Source organism: Podarcis gaigeae (genome assembly GCF_964106915.1).
Source record: "Podarcis gaigeae genome assembly, chromosome: 11".
Lineage (NCBI taxonomy): Eukaryota > Metazoa > Chordata > Lepidosauria > Squamata > Lacertidae > Podarcis > Podarcis gaigeae.
In genome coordinates, this window is record NC_139687.1 from 52991300 (window position 1) to 53017136 (window position 25837).

At 42.8% G+C, this 25837-nt stretch overlaps 1 protein-coding gene and 1 long non-coding RNA gene across 4 annotated transcripts in view; one reads left to right on the top strand and one right to left on the bottom strand.

Moving 5' to 3' along the window:
• LOC310827234 overlaps positions 1-15651 on the top strand; it is a 65875-nt gene extending 50224 nt beyond the window's left edge. The window contains exon 2 of the long non-coding RNA XR_014556241.1: positions 15354-15651. This is a non-coding gene — a long non-coding RNA (uncharacterized lncRNA). The remainder of the gene's footprint in view (positions 1-15353) is intronic.
• DCC (DCC netrin 1 receptor) overlaps positions 1-25837 on the bottom strand; it is a 947660-nt gene that overhangs the window by 457010 nt on the left and 464813 nt on the right. For all 3 annotated transcript variants that reach the window (XM_083702567.1, XM_083702566.1, XM_083702568.1), the window contains exons 4-5: positions 11377-11527; positions 10911-11047 (exon numbers count right to left, since the gene is read on the bottom strand). In XM_083702567.1, coding sequence (XP_083558693.1) covers positions 10911-11047; positions 11377-11527 — 288 coding nt within the window. The remainder of the gene's footprint in view (positions 1-10910; positions 11048-11376; positions 11528-25837) is intronic.

Genomic DNA, 25837 nt, shown 5'->3' on the forward strand with positions numbered 1-25837 from the left:
ATCTATCTATCTATCTATCTATCTATCTATCTATCTATCTATCTATCATCTATATCTATCTATCTATCTATCTATCTATCTATCTATCTATCTATCATCTATCATCTATCTATCTATCATCTATCTATCTATCATCTATCTATCTATCTATCTATCATCTATCTATCTATCTATCTATCATCTATATCTATCTATCTATCATCTATCTATCTATCATCTATCATCTATCTATCTATATCTATCTATCTATATCTATCTATCTATCATCTATCTATCTATCTATCTATCTATCTATCTATCTATCTATCATCTATCTAATCTATATCTATATATATATCTCAGTATCATTTCAGGGGCTTCTCTCCCCCAATCCCAATTCAGTGTTAGCAAAAAAATAAATAATTGTCATTGCATTTGAATAGCAATGCCCGTCAACTTTTTTGGGGGGTGGGCTCAAATATTTTATTGGGGGGAGGCAAAGGGACCTCAGCCCCTCAGAGTTGGCTCCCATGCAGGGTTGCATCTAATAGCTGCATGTTTTTCCCTCATATGACCCCATCTTTCTCATGTGGTTTTCTACATTCTTATATTACCATGGAACCTCAGGAACAAAAGCTTAAAGCCACACACTTCTTTGTTTAAAATGTCAGTAAGCTGATTACGCTAGACTTTTTTTGTTAAGAAGCAGGTCTAAATCAAATCACCACCAGAGTCAATATTCCTCCAGGCTGAAGGTAAAGAAGAATGGCTCGCCTAAGGCCAACAAATGGGATCACAGCTGAGATTTGCATCAGGGACTTGCCCGCTGACAGCTGGTGTTCTTAAGAAATCTCCAGATCTTAATTTCGCTGTTGGCACTGACTATAACCATGTTCTTAGGTCTTACGTAGTGTTTGTTTCTACCGCCCATCAGCTGATGGGCAGTTAGAAGCCTACCTAGGGCAAGGAGAGGAACAATTGGAAGCCCACTTCAAACTCCAGAGGTCATGAACTGGCAGGACGATGGGGAGGAGGAAGAGGATCTTGATGATGGGTGTAGCCAGGACTGGGACACACCAGGGCAAGAAGAGGATGGGGAAGGAAGTCCTCACAGGGTGACAGAGGATGGCGAGGGGATAGGGGGTCAGTGTGGAGGAACCGGAACAACAGGACCCATCTCCAGAGCCAGAGCGGCCTTTGTCTCCATGAACACGGCAGGCTGAGAGGTTTAGGGAGCAGTGGGGGGTATGCTCTAGGTGGCTGAGACAGGCAAGGGCCCACAGACCAGCTCCCTAGCTGGCCAGGTGGAGCTTGCTAGCTCTGGGAGGAGGCGAGTGATTCCTCAGCTGGAGTAGGCTCAAAACAGGTGAGGGTCACTGGCCTCATCCAGCCCAGATGCTGCAACCAACATGCAAGGTATAAAAGGGAAGCAGAGCTGAGGTGCTCTATCTGCTCAACTGCGTACATTGGTTGGAACTTGGTGTGGATGTTCCTGGACCTCTGGACTTTGTTTCAGGTTTGACTCTGAACTGTATTTCGTGAGCCTTTGGACTTTGCTTGCGTGGATTGAGCCCTGGTCTTTGAACTTTGGACTTGACATGCAGTCATACCTCAGAAGTCGAAAGCAATCTCAAAATGTTCGGAAAGCAAGGCGCGGCTTCTGATTGGCTGCAGGAAGCTCCTGCAGCCAATTAGAAGCCACAGGTGTTATGTACTGAAGTTCTCACCCTGGGCCAGCAGGGGGATACTATAGATAGTTATGCAAATAAGGGATCGAAAGTGATGTTCAGTGATTGGATAGTTTTAGGAAATTGTTACAGTTACATTGTACTGGAGCTCTATATAAGCAGGCTGACTGAACCCTTCAGTTCAGTTCTGTCCTGGCCTGTGAATAAACAAAAGCTGTCTGAAGAATCGCTGTGTCGTCTGATATGTTCACCCACAACTTAACAGCGGAAGTCATGTCAGACATTTGGGTTCCAAAGAACATTCGCAAACTGGAACACTCACTTCAGGAGCCAAAACATTTAAGTCAGAAGGCATTCATCAACCAAGGTATTACTATACTGACTTGCTGCTGGGTGGCCCAGGGGTTGAGGAAACCAGATGATTTCTTTGAAGCCCTGTCCACACCTGATATCAGGTATACTGTCAGGTGTAGGACGAGTGGGCAATCCCTAAAATGACACTGTGGATTCCTCACCCCTGAATTATGCTATCTTTAATCAGTAAATTTATCTGTACTTGTCTCTGCACAGTTGGACGTTTGCCGCACATTATGACAAAGCTCTCATTTTGCTGAAAACAAGGATTATATAAGAACAACCACTCCAATTGCTTAATTAATGACATTACTGTTATTTGAATGTATTTTAAATGCATTTTCTGTTCTCAGGTGTCCTGTTTCTTATCCTGTTGGAGAAAGGGTGGCGATATAAATGTGGTAAATATCTTGTTTACATAAAACAATAGTAGATTTGCTCCTTTAACTCACTGCTGCTATTTTGTAGATGAACCTTTTGTGCTTCCTATGTTTGTGCTCTGAAAGTCTAGACAGCTTGTGAAGTAGCAATGTGCAAAAAAAATAAAAAAAGGGTACAGAAAGCACTTTTCTATGATAAGAGTCTCTGAAAGAAGGCTTGACATGGTGGGTGGACAACATGATTGCAAACCTTCCTGTGCAGCTCGAGAGAAAAATATTCCCCATTTGCTTATTTTTCCTAGAAGTAGAAGTGGATGAGAGCTGTGCCATCAGCAACACTGTTTGGCTGCTAGTTTTCATTTGCAGCATCAGTGGAAATTTTCAGGTGATTCAAGAAATTACACAGCTACATCCAGCACAAGGGTGAACCAGAGGGGGAAATATAATAATAATAATAATAATAATAATAATAATAATAATAATAATAATTTATTATTTGTACCCCGCCCATCTGGCTGGGTTTCCCCAGCCACTCTGGGCGGCTTCCATAAAAACCAGAAATACACTAAAATACCACAGATTAAAAACTTCCCTGAACAGGGCTGCCTTAAGATGTCTTCTGAATGTCAGGTAGTTATTTATCACTTTGACATCTGATGGGAGGGCGTTCCACAGGGCGGGTGCCACTACCGAAAAGGCCCTCTGCCTGGTTCCCTGTAGCTTTGCTTCTCGTAATGAGGGAACCGCCAGAAGGCCCTCAGTGCTGGACCTCAGCGTCCGGGCAGAACGCTGTGTGTGGAGACACTCCTTCAGGTATACTGGGCCGAGGCCGTTTAGGGCTTTAAAGGTCAACACCAGCACTTTGAATTGTGCTCGGAAATGTACTGGGGTTCTGAAGCAACAAGCACAGTCACTGAGAGACTAAAAACTTCCATGACACAAAGCAAAGCAAAACATTCAAAAACAAGAAGCTGCCTTGTATTGAATCAGCCCAACAGTCCATTTGCTCAGTACAGTGGTACCTCGGGTTACATACCCTTCAGGTTACAGACTCCGCTAACCCAGAAATAGTGCTTCAGGTTAAGAACTTTGCTTCAGGATGAGAACAGAAATCGTGCTTCGGCGGCACAGCAGCAGCAGGAGGCCCCATTAGCTAAAGTGGTGCTTCAGGTTAAGAACAGTTTCAGGTTAAGTACGGACCTCCGGAACGATTTAAGTACTTAACCCGAGGTACCACTGTACTGTCTATGCTGACTGGCAGAAACTCCCTGGAGTCTTTCCCAGCCCTATGCAGGATAGAAACTGGAACCTTTTGCAGACATAAAATTCAATGACAGTTTCCTCACTTTGCCAAACGCTGAGAAGATTGCCAGTAAAAGCAGCATGAGGCAGCACCACTGTGTGTGATTCACAAGGATTCCCATCCAACTGTCTTCTACTTGCAAGCTGCCACAGAGGAAGACCTCTTTGCTTCTGGGCATGCCCATCCCCAGAAAGGTGCCCTCAAGGGACTGAAGGCCTTCGTCTGAAAAGGGTTCACCACCACCCAGTGGTGTAGCATCGTTTGCTGGTGCCCGGGGTGGGGTGCAGATGGTGTACAGAGCCTGCTGCAACAGTCCAGCTCTTGCCACCAATATCACCGTAGTGACGCCAGCCGTGCACCACTTTGCAAGGCTGGAATCCCAGCCTCATAAAGTGGCGCAGGAACGGCAGGGCAGCATGAGCAGCAAACACACACATACCGAAAATTGTGCCTATGCTACACCCCAGCCACTACCATTTTAGACCTAGGAACTGGGAGGCCACTAATCCCTGGCTCTAGCCACTAAGCTTCTTTGAAGAGGAGACTACAACACTGCCTTTTAAACAAAGAAGAGAGTATCAAATATAATGGTTATAAATCACTCACTCCCCACTTCCATCTCATTTTTTATGATGCTGCCAAGCTGACAACTTCTAGTAAAATATATTTTATTGCAACAGACAGTGCGTGGTAATTGTTACGAGCATGAGCCACACTCCTGGTGAAATGATGAATTTTGCTGTAAACAGAATCTGTTCTATGTAATTGTTAGCAAAATGTCCGATCCATTTAAGAGCTAATTATAACTACCAGTTTTAAGACCAGTCTGGGCAAAACTCTTCTGAGTGCAGGGAGGAGGCACAGGATGGGGTCTGAAGGCTCATAATTTATCACAAGTTTCATTAAGGTCCTTGAAGTGTGATTAAATAAAATTAATATGGAAGATTATTTCCAATATCCTTCAAGAGCGTTGTTTTTTTTTATCCCCTTTGCATTTTACTAAGCATTCCCAAGCTTATCTGCTAGTAACTAGTTTAATGATTTTCAAATGGTGATCCTAGGTGTACTTGAGGTTCTACAGAAAGAAATGTACTGGGAATTACTCACTGAGAGAATCACTCATGGTTCACGAGGTCCCTTAGAAGCAGAACTCATGGTTCACAAGGTCCCAAAGCCCATGATTACCTTGGTGTGCCAACTCCCATCAACTCCTCTCAGCGTTTGGAGTTGTAGAGAGGACTATGTTGGCCACTCCAGCTCTAAAGGAGCCAGATAAGCCAACTACAAGAAGCAAGTAGACACTTTCAAGTTCAGAAACTCGGGATTTAAGCCTCAAATTAGGGCAAGCATACACCCTAATATCAAGTATTCATACAGAAGCTTCTTTCTCAAAAGAACTCTCTTTGTCAGTGTTGAACAGTTGCTAAAAGGCACAGCAACAAGAAAATAACATGCACTATTTTGTTTATAGACACTTGTTTCTGAAATGAAAAGATGACTTGAATATTTAAACTGATATTTAACAACTCCTTAATGGTCATACATTTTAAATTCAATGAATAGTAACATTGACTGGGAAGAGTCAAACAAAAGGAGAGGTCTTTGTTTAGCGATAGTCACATGCATCAAACTGCAGTGAGAACAAGGGATAATTTGCAACCGTCTTCTACATCCATGCTCGTTTGTGTGCTATTTTTATCATTGACTGGGGCTAAAAAGAAATGGGAAAACAGAAAGAAAAACATTTCTTTTTTTCTTTTACATTTTAATAGCTTCACTGTACAACACTACCAATTTTAAATTCTCTTTTCAAGTAGAGGACTGTCTGCTGACAGCTGTTCAGATAGAAGACTATTCTTCTATAAGGCAAGGAACAGGGCTATCCTAACAGGAACCCGTGATAAGCAACCGGTAAGGTTCTAGGCGCAGGAACCTTGAAGACTTTCACAGTCCTGACAAAACTTGACAGATAGGTCTCTAGATATAGATGTGAGTGCTACACTACACAATTGCAAAACATCATGCACATTCCATCATTAACCAGCTTGCAAGACCAAATAAAAAGAAAGTGTTTTGCAAAACAACTTGTTTTGCTTCTCTCTCTCTCTCTCTCTCTCTCTCAAAAATTACTTTTGTCATTATGAAATAATTGAAAACCATGAAACATTAATGCACCAAAAGCCAGAGAGTTCAAAGCCTCCATCACGCATAATTTCCATAACATTGCATTGTGGCTTAATAAAAGGATATTGTTGTGCACATATCAAATCTCTTCTAATCCAAATAAGGGCTTTCTGTTCACTAATGAAAGCATTTTTATGCATAAGGTTTAAAGCCCAAATGCTAAATAAGCATTACAGTGATATTGGGCTCCTGTTTGAGCAAGTATTATCTGTGTGGTTCCTTAAATCTTTTGGAATCACCCAAAGATAACTCAGCATTGTTCAGTAATTAAAAACAAACCACCTCTCTAAATGCAGTGTTTGTACAATTCTGATTCCATGAAAAACTGACACACTGGCAAACTCAACTCTTTGATCCCAGACCCAAGACACTTTCCCCTCCTCTCACATCTCTGTCAAATAGCATGCTTACTGGCTAATGAATCATTTGCAGGAAGAAAGAGAGGTTTTCACAAGGATGAAAGCAGGGGCAAAGTGGTATGCTTTGCTGCTCAGCAGGTGGCACAGAAAACAACAGTGCTTCCAATTTTTTCCTTGAGTACTGTTATTTCTGTGTGGTAACCGCTGGCATCAAAATGTTGCATCACAACTGTGCCATGCATGATGCCTGGATACGGACCCAGAGACAAAATCAGTCAAGGCTATTCCTCCTGACAGTGGCAGTAAATATATGCACCCTGGTCCACTAATATATGTGCTAAAGCAGGTTTTTGTGGGGACAGCTGTGGTGAAGGCAGATGCATGTCATCTGGAATACCAGGAGATGAAGTTTGGGAATGGGATGAATAATTAAAATTTTCATTTTCAGAAGCATAAGTTGCATGCCCAGGGAGGACTCCCCTGCTGAGTGCCTGAGGCCCTGTTTCTACCTCTCTCCACCTGGCCTAGGGCGGGGCTTGACTGGCCTCATAAGAACTGCTGCTGCGGCTGCTGCCCAGCAAGGACTTGGGTCTTTGGGGGAAAGTTTCGTGGGGAGTTTTTGCTGCTGTTAGTGATATTACTGATATTAACTTTTTGTATCTTTATTTTTATGTGGAAACTGTTCAGTTTGGTTATGTAGTTTTCAATGTGTCTTATTTATTTTTACCACTACTTTGCTATGTTTGTACAGTGGTACCTCAGGTTAAGTACTTAATTCGTTCCGGAGCTCCGTACTTAACCTGAAACTGTTCTTAACCTGAAGCACCACTTTAGCTAATGGGGCCTCTTGCTGCCGCTGCACCACAGGAGCCCAATTTCTGTTCTTATCCTGAAGCAAAGTTCTTAACCTGAAGCACTATTTCTGGCTTAGTGGAATGTGTAACCTGAAGCGTATGTAACCTGAAGCATATGTAACCCGAGGCACCACTGTAATTATGTAAATCTTTTCATATTGTAAGCCACCTTGAGCATTGTTTTAACTGTGGAAAGGCGGCATACATATAAAATGATGATGATAATGATGATGATGATGTTTGCACAGATGAAATGCATGTGGAAAATACACACCTTGCACATTTGCAAAAAAATGGAGCAAGCTGTTGCTGCACCATGTTGGTATCATGGGCAATAAACCCACAAACAACAACAATCCACAGGCCGTATGCCAAGTTAGACTATTGGTCCATCTAATTCTGCATTGTCCACATCATGAGTGGGGAAACCTTGGCCTTGATGTTGCTGAACTATAGCTTCCATCATGGCCAATGGCTATTGATGATGGAAATTGTTCAGCAACATCAGGAGGGCCAAGGGTTCCTCACATCTGGTCTACAATGATGGGCAGGGGTCTCCTGGGTTTCAGCTCTAGTACCTAGAGATGTGAGGGACCTGTTGCATCTTGCCACAGAGCCATGACCCTTTCCTTTTCAGGTAAGCATTAGTAAGTTGGGAAGACAAACAAGAGAAATCTGCTGAACTCTTAGCAATCTGCTGGACATTTAGATTATGTGTCAATAATTTTGGGAATAACCATAAATCTTGGGAAGCAGGACCAAGCCCAAGGTACTTTGGTGCCTGGGGTTCAGGACAAGGTTTTGCCCCCTGCCATTCCATGTACAGAATCCAACCAAATTAGCAGCTGAATCTTAGTTCAATACTGGCTATGGTGAACTTTTCATAGAAGAATGGAAGCCTTCCGTGGACTATTTTTCAAAAATACTATAGTCAAATGAAATCGCAGGCAGGATTTGAGCTAAAAGCAACAGCAGAAAAAGGATAAAATAATTGTAAAAGAGGAACTTTGTGTAATAGATAAAGATATAGTGCAGTAGAAAATGTTTGAGTAAAAACAGTGCGGGGAGTGGGGGTGGGTGGGAAGTCAATTTATGGATGTAACTATTTGATATGAAGATTATTGTGAAAATGTTTGAAAAAATTAATAAAAAATTATATTACCAAAAAAAATATAAAAACCAGGCTGTGGGATGACATCCTTGACAGGAGCTGAAAGCAGCAGGCTTGCTTAGGAGGTGTAGAGCAAGCCAGCTTAGGGGACTCTGGGGAAATGATTGAGAACTGCTGCCCCACCCACCTGCTGCCTGAGGCAGCTGTCTCACTCTGCCTAATGCTAGGGATGGCTCTGCCAGGAAACGAAGCAGCACATCAACACAGAACAATGTTAGGATGCAAACTAATGTGCAAGCTATAAGCCTCAGCAAGCAATCAGCAGTTAGATGGAAGGGTTAGAAATATGAACCCTAACAAGCCAGGAAGTTGCTAGATGGTGATCATGGACAAACATTGGGAAGCCAAGGGGCTAATGTTAAAGTTAGCAAGTATACAAGCATGGGGTTTAACTATAAGCACTGACAAGCCAGGAAACATTCAGATGGGGAGGAAGGATAAGTACCAGCAAGCTAGTCAGATGTTAGATTAAGAGGAAGGATAAGAGCTAGCAAGTCAAGAAAGCACTTAGATGAGAAGGGAAGAAAAGCACACTAGCATGGCAGTAAGCATTCAGATAAGACACAGAGATAAGCAAGAGCAACAAGTCAGGCAGCACTTTGAATGAGGAACAATAGACACACATGAAAGGTTCGTGTGAACTAACACACACACACACACCAATATGCCATCTACCCATTCTGAAAACAATATCCCTACCCTGAATCCATGCAATGGGGACTTTTTGGCGAGGCAGAAATATCCACAGATGCAGGGATTTGCTAGGATGTGAGCTGATATTCAATCGGACCACACAGGTTCAGAAAAATCAGCCCGTGTGTTATGTACTGAGTTAAATAGGATCCAAAATGCAGCAGTCTGAACAATAGGATCCAAAATGCAGCAGTCTGATTGGTCCTAGAACAATGCAGCAGTATGATTGGTCCACAGGAGCCACCCAATCCAGCTCCAGATGGAAGTGAATCCTACAGGAGAATCCCAGAATTAGCCAATCATGTGCAGCCCATTGTGTAAATAATGTATATAAAGCAGATACTTTGAGGGGACTTCCATTCCCTCCTCACCACTATGAGCTGAATAAAGAGCATGAAATCCACCCTCGACTCCGAGTATATTTCACCATGCAAAAGTTATGTTTCTGCTTAGGGGTGAATGCTATCCTGTTGAGTGTATAATGGCACATTTTGGCAAATCGTGTCCTCCTCCCAGATAACACACGTTGCGGTGAGATCATCAAGACTGCCCTCACTGCTGTTGTGGGTGGGAGTGATTGGATAGCCACAACAACCCGATTGGTGGTCCCTCGGTTGCTGGGGTAATTCTGGCTGCCAATGGGATCATTTCATGCATTAACTGAGGGACCTATATATACCGCTGCACGTTGCCTTGAGCTTCCTCTTTTCGCCTCGTGCATCACCTGCCCACCCTCCCTATGTTTAGGGTTCATTATGACCTTGATATGCCACTGTGGGTTGTCTGTTTTGGGGACAGGGGCCCAGTAGGAATTTTCCCATTTGGATGATTGGCTGGCACCAGTTGGGTTTCTCCTGCCGCGTACCAAATCTTCACAACTGCGTAAGGTTTGGCGGTTAGGCATTGGTTCAATGTGGTGTGGAGGGGATGTTGTCACACCTACCCCTCCAATGCGCAAAAGGTATTCCGTTAAAGGAATCCAGGGGATCGCCTTGCTTTTGTCAGGGGTGAGGGCCATGCCAGAGCCCCTGGGAGCATTTGGGTTGAGCTTGAGTTTGAACCTGGTCCAATGCTTCCCCAGGATGTTTTCCCTCTCTGACCTCTGCTGGAGTCCAGTCATCAGTGCTGCCCTGCCAAGGTCAGGTGCATCTAGCCACTCTGAAGGAAATCAGCCCTGAGTGCTCAATGGAAGGACAGATCGTGAAGCTGAGGCTCCAATACTTTGGCCACCTCATGAGAAGAGAAGACTCCCTGGAAAAGACCCTGATGTTGGGAAAGATGGAGGGCACAAGGAGAAGGGGACGACAGAGGACGAGATGGATGGACAGTGTTCTCGAAGCTACCAGCATGAGTTTGACCAAACTGCGGGAGGCAGTGGAAGACAGGAGTGCCTGGCGTGCTCTGGTCCAGGGGGTCGCAAAGAGTCGGACACGACTAAACAGCAATAAAGGAACCCAACAAGCTCAACATAATGAGGAAGAAAGCAAACACAGGAAAATCATCTTATCCACAGAGCTAAAAAATCACCCAACCACAGAGACAATATTTGGAATTCAATTTGAGAATAAACACAATTGAATGTTTTTCATGGCATTGTAGGCATGTGACGATGTCTTTCAACCTGACTGAGATTCAGAAAGTGAACCCAAATAATTACAAAGAAATCTGAGGGTGTTCCAGTTAATTTGCAAACCAGTCATTGTGATATAGCAAACAAGTAACAGGTTTTTGTTTTTTCACTTATCAGATTAGCCCTTGAAAGTATAAATTGTATTAAAGGTGGGGAGAGGATACAGTACAAGCCAGCATTTTTATGCCAGTGACGTAGTCTGGACACTTTGTGTGAGCCTCCACAATAAATATCTATCTGGAAGTGCAGCAAATCCTTCTTCAGATGCAAAGGACTTTTTCAGGCCACAAAAGATATAGAATTCTCTGTACTCACCCAAAACAGATAGCTCAGCTGAAGCACTGCTGTTCTCCTCCCTGTAGGTGACCACACAAGTATACGTCCCAGAATCATCATCTGTTGCATTAGATATCAGTAAGTTACTCCCAGCCAGCAATGAATACTTTTTGGATCTGGAATATTGGCAAGAAAACTTGGTTTAAAATAAGGGAACGGGTAGGATGGTTTTGTTAGTTCTAGAAGGTTTACATCCCACCCTCTCCCGGTAGCTCACACCAATTTAAAAAGAAATTATACAATATCATAAGCATGAATGATCGATTATATTCAGTGGGAGGGCTGTTCACTCCTTCCCATATGTAGGGGTCTAGCCGATGTATAATTTTCTCTCCTTTCAGCAATGGTATTCCCACATGGGAGAAAGCAGCTGATCCAAAAGCGAGCAGCAGAATTCTAGATTTGCTCTTCCCAATGCATTGTTGTAAACTGAGGAACTAGGTACCTGAATGGGATTGTTTCATCTCCTCGCAGCCACGTAAACGTTGGGGCTGGATAGCCAGAGACGCAGCATTCCAGCACAGCGTCTTTCCCTTCGACAACTACCACATTTGATGGTCTCTGCAGGAAAAATTGTTGCCTGTGCAACCCGGGATCTACAAAAGGAAAAGGAATGGTTATTACTTAATAATCACACCATTTGTCTTAGGAGCAGCAGGGAGGAGTATTTAAATATTCTCAGTGGGAAATCTTCTGTTTCACTGCAAGAGAGAAAATTCACACTATAGAATAAAGGAGCAGAAAAACAGCAGAAAATGAAATACAGGGTAAACATTTGAATCCAGAGAAGTGAACAGTGATTTACATACTAAATGAAAGCGTAATTCTACAGAGTTTGACTCAGAAATAAGTCATACTGAGTTTAATGCAACTTACTACCAGGCACTGGTGTAGTGGTAAATTTTAAAATACGAGTGCATTATGACATTCCCCCATAGGGGAATCCAGAAATGCAGGCTTCTGTAGAATTAAATGCTATGAAAAATTGTGACACTTATATGGAGTCCTAGCATATGATAAACTTCCCAGCAGCATGGCCCCAATCCCACGTATAGTTTCCTGGGAGTAAGCTTCATTCAGCTCAGTGATGCTTACCTCCAAATGTATGGATTAAACTTGCAAAACAAATTGAGCTTTAGCAAAAGATCTTCTGCCCACTGAAATGTAACCTTAAGCCTTTAATTAGAAATGCACACAAGCTTGCAAAGATTGCTATGACTTAAACCCTTAGAGTTTATTTTCTTGCCAGAGCAAGGAGACTCATCAGTAACTCCGGTGCTCCAACAGATGACATCACCACATCCTGCATTCCCTTGTCCAGCTGCTCCAGGTAAGTGAGTGCAGCCTGATTCTAGGCTTAATGGGCAAATCCAGCAACTAAAGCTTTTGATGATTAATGGTCAATTTTAATTGGCGAGGTTGACAGTTAATGGCATACTCGTGCATTTTGCAAAGCTGTGTTTTGGTTCTGGTGTGTTTCTCCAATAGGGAATGAAAAATAAAATATTAAATCTGATATTTCCTTTTTAACCATGAGTGCTAGTTGCCTCACAGTAGTTCCAGTTCCTAAAAAACAAATAAATAAATGAGGTTTGGTGAAATGCATATTTTAAGGGGGGGAGGGGAAATTTCCCAAAAAGCTTCCATGGCTATGCAACTGAATACTTTTCAGTTGGTTGACAGCCCTGATACGGAACACAGATCGGAGTTTAGAAAGTATAGTTCAGGGATGGCTCTTGCTCATAACAGAGATCTGTAGCAGTGTGCTGTACTGGCAAAGCCAGAGCACAGATTAAGAAATGTAATGTTAAGTGTGTTCACACCTTGCAGACAAGAGGGGGATCCATGAAAAACCACCATATATACTGGAAAGCCGAACACTGGATCTGGTACAGACTGGGAATTAGAAGTCATTTCAGATCCAAAGTGAGGCACTTAAGAAACACCCCCACCCTACTTATTTTTAGTTAACATCTGAACAGATATGTTATGAGAACCAAACTTTATTTTGTTATCTCCCCATTGAACACCCCCCAAATTTAGCAGTAACCTAACTTAGGGACGCAGGTGGCGCTGTGGGTTAAACCACAGAGCCTAGGACTTGCTGATCAGAAGGTTGGCGGTTCAAATCCCCGCGATGAGGTGAGCTCCCATTGCTCAGTCCCTGCTCCTGCAAACCTAGCAGTTCGAAAGCACGTCAAAGTGCAAGTAGATAAATAGGTACCACTCCGGCGGGAAGGTAAACAGTGTTTCCGTGCGCTGCTCTGGTTTGCCAGAAGGGGCTTAGTCATGCTGGCCACATGACCCGGAAGCTGTACACCGGCTCCCTCGGCCAATAAAGCGAGATGAGCGCCTCCACCCCAGAGTCATCTGCGACTGGACCTAATGGTCAGGGGTCCCTTTACCTTTACCTTTAACTCTGTGGTTCTATCCTCCATTTTCTTCAAATTTTCAAAAGTAGGCAAGCAAACATTCTAGACCCAGCAGTCACTACCATATTTTCTGTGAAGAAGTAGTTCAAAACAGAAGCATCTTGACCCCAGATGTATATCAGATCCCCCCTCCTGATTAACATAATGTGCTCTGTCATTATCATTAAAACTTTCCTGTTCCCTACATTGCCGATTGCCTAAATGAATGTCCTTGCTATGCAAAAAACAAAACGAAACACTGAGAAAGGGGGCAAAGAAGTAAAGCACCAACCCACAATTCTTTAATTAAATCAAGGATAGGCTTTACATCAGTATAATAAAACACTAGAAAGATTTGGAAGGTTTTTAATGTGCAATCAAACTGAAGTGTAATAACAGGAGCCCTTTTTGTGTTCGTTGAAAGGAGGAATTGTCTACTATTGTGTGAGAGGGCTGGGATATTTTATGGAATTTGGCTGTAACTACTCCAGATAAATGGATGATGCTTCACAAGGGAGACTGATTTGTCACTGCTCGCTTTGAGTCACACTGCACAGAACCATGAAAGTTGAAGGAGTCACTCAGAACAACAATTTATTTTGCTAGAGAAATGCATAACCTTCTTTGTGGCCCTGAATTACTTCCTGTTGGAGTGTTTAGCTGAAGGCAAACTACCATGCCACAATTGCAATTTCCACTGAAACATAATCAACAAATACAATGCATTAGGCTGGTGCAAATTTGATTCCATTGTTTTGCAAAGCAGCACTTCATCCTAGCAACCTAGCGAGGTTCCATTAATATGACACTGATGAGACAGAATGCCTCATACTCCCCTTTCCTAAATATGATTAAAATGGAAAAGCCACCATCTCCTGAATACTCCTGTATAAAGCCCAAAGCTCTCTAGTGCAGATCACTATGTGCAACAGGTTACAATTGGAACTTAGTAACTCGCTCCTCAGTGCCTTTGCGGTTTGCTCAGTTTCTACAAGGATGTAAAACCCCAGTGCCACCCTCCTGATTTGCAGATAGCTGCTGGTGGTTTGAGAAGCCACAGGGTGAACAGGGTGACTCCACCTGATCACCATTTCCGTACAGAACAGAGGGGATGGGTAGGATTGTGACATATTAATTACAGTAGGCTGGAGGCAGGACGCTAGCAAGTATAAAAGGGCCTTTGGGAAAGGATTCAACTCTGTCTCGCAAACAGCCCAATTCTTTGCCCCTAGACCAATAAAACAGAAAAGTCTCTGCCATCAATTCCAGACCCTCGAAATGTTTCTATTTTCCAGGGACAGTCCTAGATTTACAGAAGTCATCCCCGTTTCTGATTTGATCCTGAAATGTCCTGCTTTTCCATAGGATGTCTCTATTTTCATTGGAGAAATGTTGGAGGGTATGGAACAGGACATCCCAGGGCTTTTTTTTCCAGTTGAAATTCGACAGAACTCAGTTCCAGTACCTCTCAGGTGGGCACCATTGCCAGAAGAAGAAGAAGTTTGGATTTAATAACATTGCTTAATAACAGGTGGAGACGAATCAGCATATAGAGGGGAGATCCAAAAAATATCTACATGGTGCCTAGGGAACAACTTGCACCTTAACATCATCAAGACAAAGGAGATGGTGTTGGACTCTCCGAGGAAGAGAGGAGAACTAGCCCCGTTGTATATGGGCAGGGGGGTTGTGTGGAGAGATTCTCTTCCTTTAAATTCCTAGGAGTTTATCTCAGTGAAGACCTTACTTGGAAAATAAATACAACCCAGGTGGTTAAGAAAGCCCAACAGAAACTCCATCTCCTCAGAGTCTTGCGGAAGAACAATGTCAATCAACATCTGATGTTCTCTTTCTACCGGTCAACAACAGAAAGTGTCCTTTCATACTGCATCACGGTGGTTTGACATCATCTGATAGGAAGTGCCAAAGAGGGTGGTGAATACAGCACAAAATATTATAGGCTGTCCCGTAAATCCACTGGAAGACATCGCGAAGAACGTTGCCTCAGGAGAGTGAGGAAAATTCTCAGGGATGATTCACACCCTGGCCGGCACTTCTTGATCTCCTGCCCTCAGGCAGAAGATATAGAAGCATGATTAGTCGCACCAACAGGGTAAAGAACAGCTTCTATCCATGGGCTGTTAGGCTGCTGAATGAAAAGATAACAACAGGGCAACTGACTTTCGGGTTTGGTGGGTGTGCGTCAGTAAACGAGGGCAATTAAGACTAAGAGAGCTGAGTGGGGGGGTGCTCGTGTAATCTCACTGTATACAAGTTGTACAAGTGACAATAAAGTATTTCAAATTCAATTTCAATTTGATATCCCGCTTTATCACTACCCAAAGGAGTCTCAAAGCAGCTAACATTCTCCTTTCCCTTTCTCCCCCACACCAAACACTCTTAGTGGGGCTGAGAGACTTCAAAGAAGTGTGACTGGCCCAATGTCACTCAGCAGCTGCATGTGGAGGAGCGGAGACGCGAACCCGGTTCCCCAGATTACAAGTCTATCACTCTTAACCACTACACCACACTGGCTCTCTAAGAGAACAAGGGAAGTGTTCATGGTGAGTTCTGGCACCTCTTTTTCTAGAATAGCAGCACTGGACATCCCTATTTTCACTGGGGAAATGTTGGAAGGTATGGAATAAGACATCCTCAGGGCTCTTTTTCAGCTGGAACTCACCAAAACTCAGTTCCAGCACCTCTCAGGCAGGCACCATTGCCATTATAAGAGAACAAGGAGGGCATTCATGATGAGTTCTGGCACCTCTTTTTCTAGAATAATAGCACTGGACATCCCTATTTTCACTGGAGAAATGTTGGACGGTATGCACTTCAAAATCTACAACAGACGAAAAGCACTAGCAAGGCAGGAGGGGTGGAGGCAGGAAGGCTGAGGCAAGACCAGTGCTGTTATTTTAAAAGGCACAACACAGTTAGAGATGAGTGAGTTCCCTCCTGCTTCTCTTGGGATGGCTGGAGAATATGACAAGCTCTTTATTTCTTTAAAGCATCTTCACCCTGATCTATTGACAAAAAGCCTCCCAGGATGATTTATATTTGTTAATTTGAAAAAAAAAAAACCAGATGGAGAAAAGATGAAGATTTGTGTGCATCTTTAAAAAACCAAAAGGTAAAACAGGACTTTTCTTTTCTGTCTTGTCAGAATGGAAATGTCAAATTGAATGCCTTGCCGTTGGGCCTTGGGGGCTGTGTTGCTAATCCAACTAGGGAAGGAAACCTACTGTAAACCACGATAGAGAAATCCGTCATTAAAGCGATACTCATCTCTCAATTTATATAATGCATTAAGGTGTATAACCACAGTGCAAGCAACCTGTCTGGAGGTCTGACTCCCTCCCCACCCTGCTCTCATGATGGAAATTCAAGCCGGGCTCCACAAAGCCAACTAAATGATGTGATAAGGAACAGGATAAAGCAATAAGCAGGTAAAAGGATAATCAAATTCATACTGTGATCTCACTCAGAGAGTGTTTTCAAAAATGCATTATCAAATTTATGGCTGTTTTAACCAGAGGCAAGACAAAAATATTAGATTAACATTTTTATTTATTTATTTTTTGCATTAATCCAATCAAGCATGTTGAATTCATACTCCATGAACTCTGAAGTTAATGTTCACTGGAGCAAAGTCAGGCTCCTTTTTTATTATTATTAACTGCTTGTTATTATTTTTTCCTTGTTTGTGAAGAAAAGGATACATTCTACTCTCTGTGGCATGCAGGCTGGCCTTCCTGGCTCCAAGACAGGTTAATATGTGGTAATACCTCTTTCAATATAAACACATTTCACCATACTGGAGCCGAGCACTGATCTACCTGATCCCATGGTGTCCAACCAGGTGTCAGTGAGAAGCCACGAAGCAGGGATGGGAAACCTCAAACCTGGAAACCTGCCTCTTCAGGCCTCTCTATGTGGCCACCAGAACTTTCTGCAAGTCACAGCCTATCGCCCCAACCCACACCCCTCACTTGCTGTGTTGCAGGTTTTCCCAGTCAATAGACAGACACCGGGTCAGAATTTATTCACCTGTGCAGGGGCTGCAGTGGGATCTCTCCCAAAGGTTGAGCCCCTCCTTGTTCTCTATAGCTTCCTTTTATAGTATGTGAAATATACTAGGAGTTGAGTGTGGATTTCATGCTCTTTTTTCAGCTCATAGTAGTGAGGAATGGAAGTTCCCCTGAAATGTCTGCTTTATATACATTATTTACACAATGGGCCCCATGTGATTGGCTAATTCAGGGATTCTCCTGTAGGCCAATCAGGTTGCGGATTCACTTCCATCTGGAGTTGGATTGGGTGGCTCCTGCGGACTAATCAGACTGCTGCATTCTGGATCCTATTGTTCTAAGACCAATCAGACTGCTGCATTCTGAATCCTATTGTTCTAGGACCAATCAGACTGCTGCATTTTGGATCCTATTCAACTCAGTACATAACAGTATGTGACAAACAACTTCTTACAGGCTTACTCAGGCAGGCAAAGAAAGCAGAACCATACTCATGTAGGCAAGAGAAACAGAACTTTTTAGTTTCCCCCACCTCCTGTCCTGTCTGCCCTAAACTACGACCATGTGCAGATTTCTTGCCCAAACTGCAAACGTGCAAATTTAAAAACAGACACAGTTAGCTCAGATGCGTGTCAGACTTCCCGGCATAGAAGACACCAGTTAGCTCATCTTCTTGCGACTGACTTTCTGGCATAAATGGCTTACGCAGCACTTTCTGCTAGTCTCCAGAGTGTGGGCTATTGGGAGAGATATTGCCTCAGCCCTACATTTTCTCCCAGTTTTGTTTTTGGCATGACTCATAAGTGCCCTTGAACTCTGATAGTGCCGCTGGATGGAAGCTAGAGAAATGTGTGTGAGTTTGTGTACAAACTAGCCCACTGCTCAAAGCACGTGTGTTTTATGCCCTGCCCACTTTGCCTCTGACCACTCACATCACTCTCTAGAGAGCCTTGGAAGGTTGCCCAGAAAATAAATAAATAATAATAATAATATTAATTGTATCCCGCCCATCTGACTGGGTTGCTCCAGCCACTATGGGTGGCTTCTAGCATATACAAAAATATAATAAAACATTTAACATTAAAAAATCCCCTATACAGGGAATATGGTTTGAAAGGCTTCCCCTCCCGTCCCATAAAGGTAATGGTCCTCTCCCAGGGATAACAGGTCAAAAGGAAATTTGAGATGGGAAAGCTTAGTTGAATTTGGACCACTAAAGAGAAGAGAAATAGAAAAGAATAAAGAAAGTAGACAACAATGCAAGTGGACAGAAAGATTGCTAAGGCCAGATAGTTGTTGAAGATGCATGTCTTTGAGCATCATAATTTTCATCAGGTCGAGTATGCCAACTGATTTCATATTTTTTCAAGTGTTCCTCACCTGTGGAGCATCACATGTTCCCTCACTTCAAGTTCTGACATAATTTCCTGCCATTCATCAATTGTGAATGTAGTGCTAGCCTCTCAGGACCTCACTAGCCCTTGCCTAGCATAATTCCTTCCCTTTGGACACTGGGTAAACACCTACACACAGCATTATGCTTTGGTGCCTCAAGAACATGGGTAGGGAGCTGGATAATGCCCGTGGACCAGAATCTTATCTACACCACCTCCATAGGCCAAGCTTGCCATGTGGGTGCAAACAGCTGCCAGTTGCCTGACATTAGAATGACACCCGGTGAATCATTTTTGCCCATGTGGTCAATACATCCACATCTATTCAGGCTTTCCTTGAATTACAACTTGCCCACATCTTGTATCAGTAAACTGTTTTACCTTGCATTTTATTTTGTATGTGAGTAGCTTTGAAAAGGTGTTCACCTTTGCCTATAAACCATGGGGCTCCTTTGTTTCTGGACCTGTAATGCTGACAAGTTCTTGCCATAGGCTTGCAACTTATAAAAGAGGCAGAGCACGTGGGAGGGGGAAGGGTGGGGGGCAGAAATCATCATTTTTAACTGTTATGCTATTTTAATGAGCTTGTTTATTATACATTTTAATTATGGATGTTTTAATGAAATTGTTCTACTACGTGCTTTAATTATGGGTAGTTATATTTTTATAATTCACTTGTGCTTGCTATTCTGGTGTTGGCTTTTGTGTGTTTGTGAACTGCCTTGGTATTTCTTCTCAAAAAGGAGGTGGTATTATTATTATTATTATTATTATTATTATTATTATTATTATTTTATTATAATATAGTGGAGTCTGTGCTTTGCACACGGGATGCAGGTGGCACTGTAGGTTAAACCACAGAGCCTAGGGCATGCTGATCAGAAGGTCGGCGGTTCGAATCCCCGTGATGGGGTGAACTCCCGTTGCTCGGTCCCTGCTCCTGCCAACCTAGCAGTTCGAAAGCACGTCAAAGTGCAAGTAGATAAATAGGTACTGCTCCGGTGGGAAGGTAAACAGAATTTCTGTGCACTGCTCTGGTTTGCCAGAAGTGGCTTAGGCATGCTGGCCATATGACCTGGAAGCTGTACACCGGCTCCCTCGGCCAGTAAAGTGAGATGAGTGCCACAACCCCAGAGTCGACCACAACTGGACCTAATGGTCAGGGGTCCCTTTACCTTTACCTTTACCTGCTTTGCACACAAGTTTAATTCTTGACATCTGCACATAGGACTGGGAATGTGCCCTGCCTGAATCTCTGAACAGTAGGTGCCAATCAGTGTAGACAATACTGAGTAAGATTGAGCAATGATCTGAACAGCTTCCTATATCTCTATGAATCTGAGAACACCCCAATCTGCTGGAAGGCAGAAATTGCACATAACATATGTTGTATGTTGTTTTCATTTGCTAGATTGATTCCATATGTTCCTTGCCCTTGGACCACACGGTGAAGGCCAGGTTATTAGTATTCCTAATACATGAATTGAAAAAGTAACAAGCCTAGGAAGGAAGGAAAAGAGAGGCCTTTACTGCTTATCACTGAAGTGCATTGGTGGTTTTAAATATTTTAAGTCTCTTACACAGGCAAAGAATGCATAGCAAGATCTTCACATTATTCCACGTTTAGTGTGTGTGTTTGTTTTCTCCCCCATACACTGCAGAGTGGACTTGCAGCGAATAAGCAGGACTTATTTCATCAACTCCACTGAAAGGCCAGGCCCAGTAAGATATCTCTGTTTCAGCTGTCATCTGCCAGCAGGTTGAAGCCACAGAAGTGATGGAAAGGAGAGGGTCATCCGAACAGCACTGCTGAAAGACGAACTCCACTGAGTTCCTTCTGTCTTTGAACGGTTTCCATTCCAGCTGACTTTAGAACTACTATTGGTAATCAATTCCCCCCTTCCTTTCTCACCATCCTCCCATTTTATGTAATGTCTTTCAGTTTGTAAACACATGGTGTTTTAATTTATTTACATTCATTCATTCATTCATTTGTCTATTTATTTATTTCCAATGTTTATATGCCACCCAATGACAAGTGCTCTCTGGGTGGCTCACAAGTAAATACTAAAAAAACATAAAATAGAAAAGGAAACTATAATCTCACCCAGAATAGGACTAGCAACAGAAAATGACGTCCATAAAATATATGTATAAAAAGCAGGGGAGAGAGAGAGACTGAAAATGCATGCACCTGGCACCTAAATAGTCATCAAGTAGGCACTAGAAAGACCACTCTGGGGTACCAATACTGAAAAGGTCCTCTCTCTAGTAACCCATCTCATTTGTTTCAATTTGTCCTTACTCTGTCCTGCATCCATTTGTGAAACAACTGGCAGAGGGGAAGTTCACAGCCACAAAACAATTTATATGTTTTGTTATCAAATTGTATGTGAGCTCACTGAACAGCAGGGTAAAAATGATCTAGATCACAAGTGGTCCTCCAAATGTTGCTAAGTACAGCTCCCAGCATGGCCAATTGTCATGGTTGATGGCAGTTGTAGTTCAGTAACATCTGGAAGACCAAAAGTTCCTCACACCTGCTCTAGAAGATGCCATTGACAGTGCTTTGGGATTTTATGGAAATGGTAGTGATTGGATGAGCTGTCCTGATGTCACAGGCAAGGTGCTGGGCAAACAGTGTCATGGCCCTAGCCATGAATGACATCCAAGGCTTAAAACCATAGAAACCACCTGAAAAAAGTCAACCAGTTTTGTTGATACTTAACCCAAGGTGATAGCCATGAACCTGACTCATCATCATCAACCTTTTATTCGACCGTCAGTCAGAAAAAAATACATTTGTCAATACACAACTAAAACATCCAGGAAGATTTTAGAACTTAGCCAACACTAAAATGGGCTAAACAGATAGCCCCATATCAGTACAGTCAATTATAGTCTTGCAACGCTTAAAAGCTAAAAAAAGAAATTTGGCCACCAAGGAAGGTATAGCTCTAGTGACATTATTCAGCAAGTGTAAAACCTGATTTTCTTCGGGTAGGAAGCTAAATTGACATAGGAGTGGGTCTATAAAATTTTGTCTAAGCTCTGCATAAGAAGGGCAAGTCAAGAGAATGTGTTCGGTGGACTCAGCCACACCCATGGCACAATGACAGGTTCTCTGGGCATATGGTACTCCCCTGTACCTTCCCCACAATACATGAACCTGACTCTGAGTCATCACACCCATGGACTTATTTGAACTCAAGCCTGATTTATGTGAACCACAGAACCACATCCTTAAGAATGATTCAGCTGAGCACACTCCTGTCTCTTGGTGCATCAAGAATCCACTGAGAGACAATAAGCATTTGCTTCCAAGGCTGGGCAGCATCCCTGCAGTGCCTCAGGTGGTGGAGATAGACCCTAAGAAGGGTACACAAAAAGCTGCTGAGTCTGATCATTGGTCCTCCTAGCTCAGCACTATCTACACTAGTGGTCTCAAACTTGGGTCTCCAGCTGTTGCTGCACTAAACTCCCATCATTCCTGAACACTGGTCCTGCTAGCTAGGGATGCTGTAGTCCAACAATAGCTGGAGACCCAAGTTTGAGAAACACTGGTCTACACTGACTGGCAGCAGCTCCCCGGGGGTTTCAGGCAGAGTCTCTCCCACCACACCTGGAGATGCTGGTGGAGATTCATGGCAGCTGTTTAACTCCTGAGCTGTGCACTCTGTAAGACCTCAGCTAAGCCATGTCTCTGGCAGAGGTGCTCAGATCTAAGGCAGGGGAAGGGAAAACAGGAGGGTAACAGAAAGTGCTGAAGGGGGTCGAAAACAATAGGAAGGGCCTCATTAAACACACACACACACACACACACAGAGGCAAGGCAAGGAGTCCTGGACAAAAGATGAAATCCTGAGAAGCAAAGATAAACCAGAAGCGAGAGTAGGGCAGTATGTGGGTTTCAGATGCAAAGAGGGCTGACTTTTTTGAAACAGACAGCAAAACACCTAGCAACAGGCTCCTTGTTCTTTTTGATTGCTTTCCAAGCCCGCACATTGCAAAGTGAATCAAAGCAAACAATAAAGTCCTACATTTGTCAGGTAACCTTTTGGGCGATACCTCCGCCAACCATCGCATCAAAGCACACAGAGTTCAGTCTGCTGTGGAACCTCTGAATATCATCTCCTTCTTCAAATAGATTCAGCTCCAAATTACATGACACCCTTAAGCCTCTTGCTATGACTCAGGCCGGAGCTTCACATATCTTAAGCAAAGAACAGCAATCCTATCAATCTCAGATTGATCACACAGGTGCAAATTTCTTTAATCGACAGTGGACAAAACCCTCACCTGGCCACAGGCCAATGTGCTCTGTGTAGACAGAGTGAAAGTCAACTCTTTCCCGACAGCTATTCATTCTGGCTCTTATAACTCTATTATTCTTGTGAGTTCATGGAGCAATTTCATCTCAAAGTGACTCACTGCCAAAGGATGTGTGGTCATGTCTGTGTTTCTTTTTGTTCACCTATCTTGTCATTCACAGTGAATAATGCTTGTATTGGAACAAAGTTCTAGGGATGGTTGTGGAATCCTATTTAGAACTGACAGCAAAAAAGGGGAGGGGGACCTAAAGTTATGGAGAACTTGGGAGTTGTTTCTCAGGGAGATTCATCAAATGAAATGGCTAGTTCACATGGGGTATGGGTTGATCCCAAATAAGTCATATTCAGAGTGGACCTTTTGAGATTTATGGGAGTGACTAACTTGACTCCCTAGATTCCATTGGGTACGACTAAGTTGAATGCAGCCTTAAGAAAGGAGGGTCGGAAGGACTATGTACCCAAGCTCATTGCTTAAGAACATAAGAAGAGACTGTGTGATCAGGCCAATAGCTCACTTGCTCCAGCATCCTGTTTTCACAGTGGCCAACCAGATGCCTGTGGGAACCTACCATGGGATCAATACATTTATTGAGTGAATGGCAAACATATCCCCGCCTTTGTCTTCTTTGCAATGTAAGAAGGCATGCAATCAGTTGTGATTAGGTATCAATTTTTTTAATGCTTTTTATTGGTTTTCCAAAGCAAGATTAAATAAAACATACACTCTTACATTCAACATTTTTGTATCTTCTTATTTACCACGCATTATCGCGCCTGGACTTCCTTCCTTCCCTACTTCGGCTTTCACAATTAAAATCCTCTCTTACAGATTCTTATTTACACTCTATCCATGTCACAAGATTTATATTAACCCTGCAGCAGTCTTTAAGCTTGTACAATTATTCCATATATACTCAACAAATTTACTCCACTCCTATTCGAACTTTGTTACTTTTTGGTTCCGAATCTTATAGGTCATTTTTCCCAATTCTGCGTATTCAAACATTTTTGTCAGCCACTCCATTAAAGTTGGGATTTCCTGGGTTTTCCATTTTTGAGCTGCTAGAATCCTAGCGGCGGTCGTGGCGTACATATATAACTTATGATCCTCTTTTCTTAATTCATCCCCTTTTATCCCTAGCAAAAAAGCCTCTGGTTTCTTTGGGAAGGTGTGAATAGGTATCAGAAGCAAAATAGGACAGACTTCGTGTCATACCAGCTGACATCGCTTGCAACTGGCTCAGTAAAGAGACTGGCAGTCTCCGTGGTCTGGCTTGAAAAACATGGCAGCCAAGAAGTGCTAAAGGGCTATGGCAACTGCCTAAGAACCCCCTTACAAAATACTATTAATATCAATGTTCCTTGTAATGGAGATTTTCTTGATGCTGCCCATAGAGCTGAAAGCCAAAAAATGTGCTGTTAGTAGACAGTAGAAAAATGCTTGTTGCGGTATGTGTGTTAGTGGGAGTCAAGTTCTAAGTCAATTAGTTAGTGAGGAAAGAGCTTGCTCATTCCTGAGATGTACCTGGCTGAATCTGGTGACTTCTTCATTAGTATTACTGGGCAGATTAGGTACATATCTTTCTGTTTAAAGGGCTCAGATTGCAGCATGGGACACAAGTCATTGGCCATTATCAGGAAGATGTGGGTCCTTGTGGAGCTGCAGAATTATCAGAACATTTTGAGAAGAGCTCATCTGAGAAGACGACTTGGGGAATTGTCAGACTTCAGGACTCAGAGTCATGGCAGGACTCTCTGCAAATTGACTTAGAACTTGGATGTGGACTTTGTTCAGCAAGGACTTTGAAGTGCAGAAACCTCTCTGGAACCAGACAGGAGAAAAGCCTTTGTGTACCCTGTATGTAGTGTGTAAATACAGTGTGTGTGTTCTGTGTGTGCCAAGTAAAACAACTCTGCCTTAAAGGACTGTTTTCTGTTGGTGAGCTTAACTACTTTCTTGAACCTCCCATGACACACACAAACACAGAGCAAGATTTATAGGGTGATTATAAACACACACACCAACAGGCCTGTTGGGTGTGTATAATGTCTTTCTATCAGGTATTTAAAAAATAGACTTTTGGTATGGAGGGTCGCTATAACTGAGACATGTTTCAGAGAATTTATTCAGCCTAATGATGATGCCTTTGTGCTTAAATGCTAAAGCAGTTCTCCTGAATGGGAATGAAGTCTTCCAGTGCTGACTGGGACCCGGGGTGCTTTATGTGGTGTTTAAGGAGCTGTGAAGTTTTAATTTCTGCTCATCTAATGTAGCTGTTGCTTAACAACCATCAAGCTCTTTATATGCAAAGCCTGTTGTTGTCTTGTTCTGGTTTTATTTTGTTTTGTTGGGGGTGTTTTTTGTAGATGGAATGGCAATTTTATTTTATTGTTCTTAATGCTGCTTTGTATCCATCTCATCCCCTCTCCCTCCCCCATCCCCATTAACACCTTTATGCATAGAAGTGAATCATCTAAAAAGCCAATTGACTCCAGAATGTTAAACAAGAAATAGACTAACAAGGTTTTCTTCATTTTTGCTCCATTGATTGCCTTGGAATTGCCTCTGAATTGTAATTCTTTCCATTAGGAGTGAAGAGACAAAAGAGAAAAGACTCGAGGAAAACAAAAAGTGGAAAAGGCTCATTGTCATCTTCCGCTAATGATGATGCAATATCGTTAGTAATAAATGGGGGGAAATAGTTACACAAAAGAGCTGCACAGTCCTCAATTATTTGT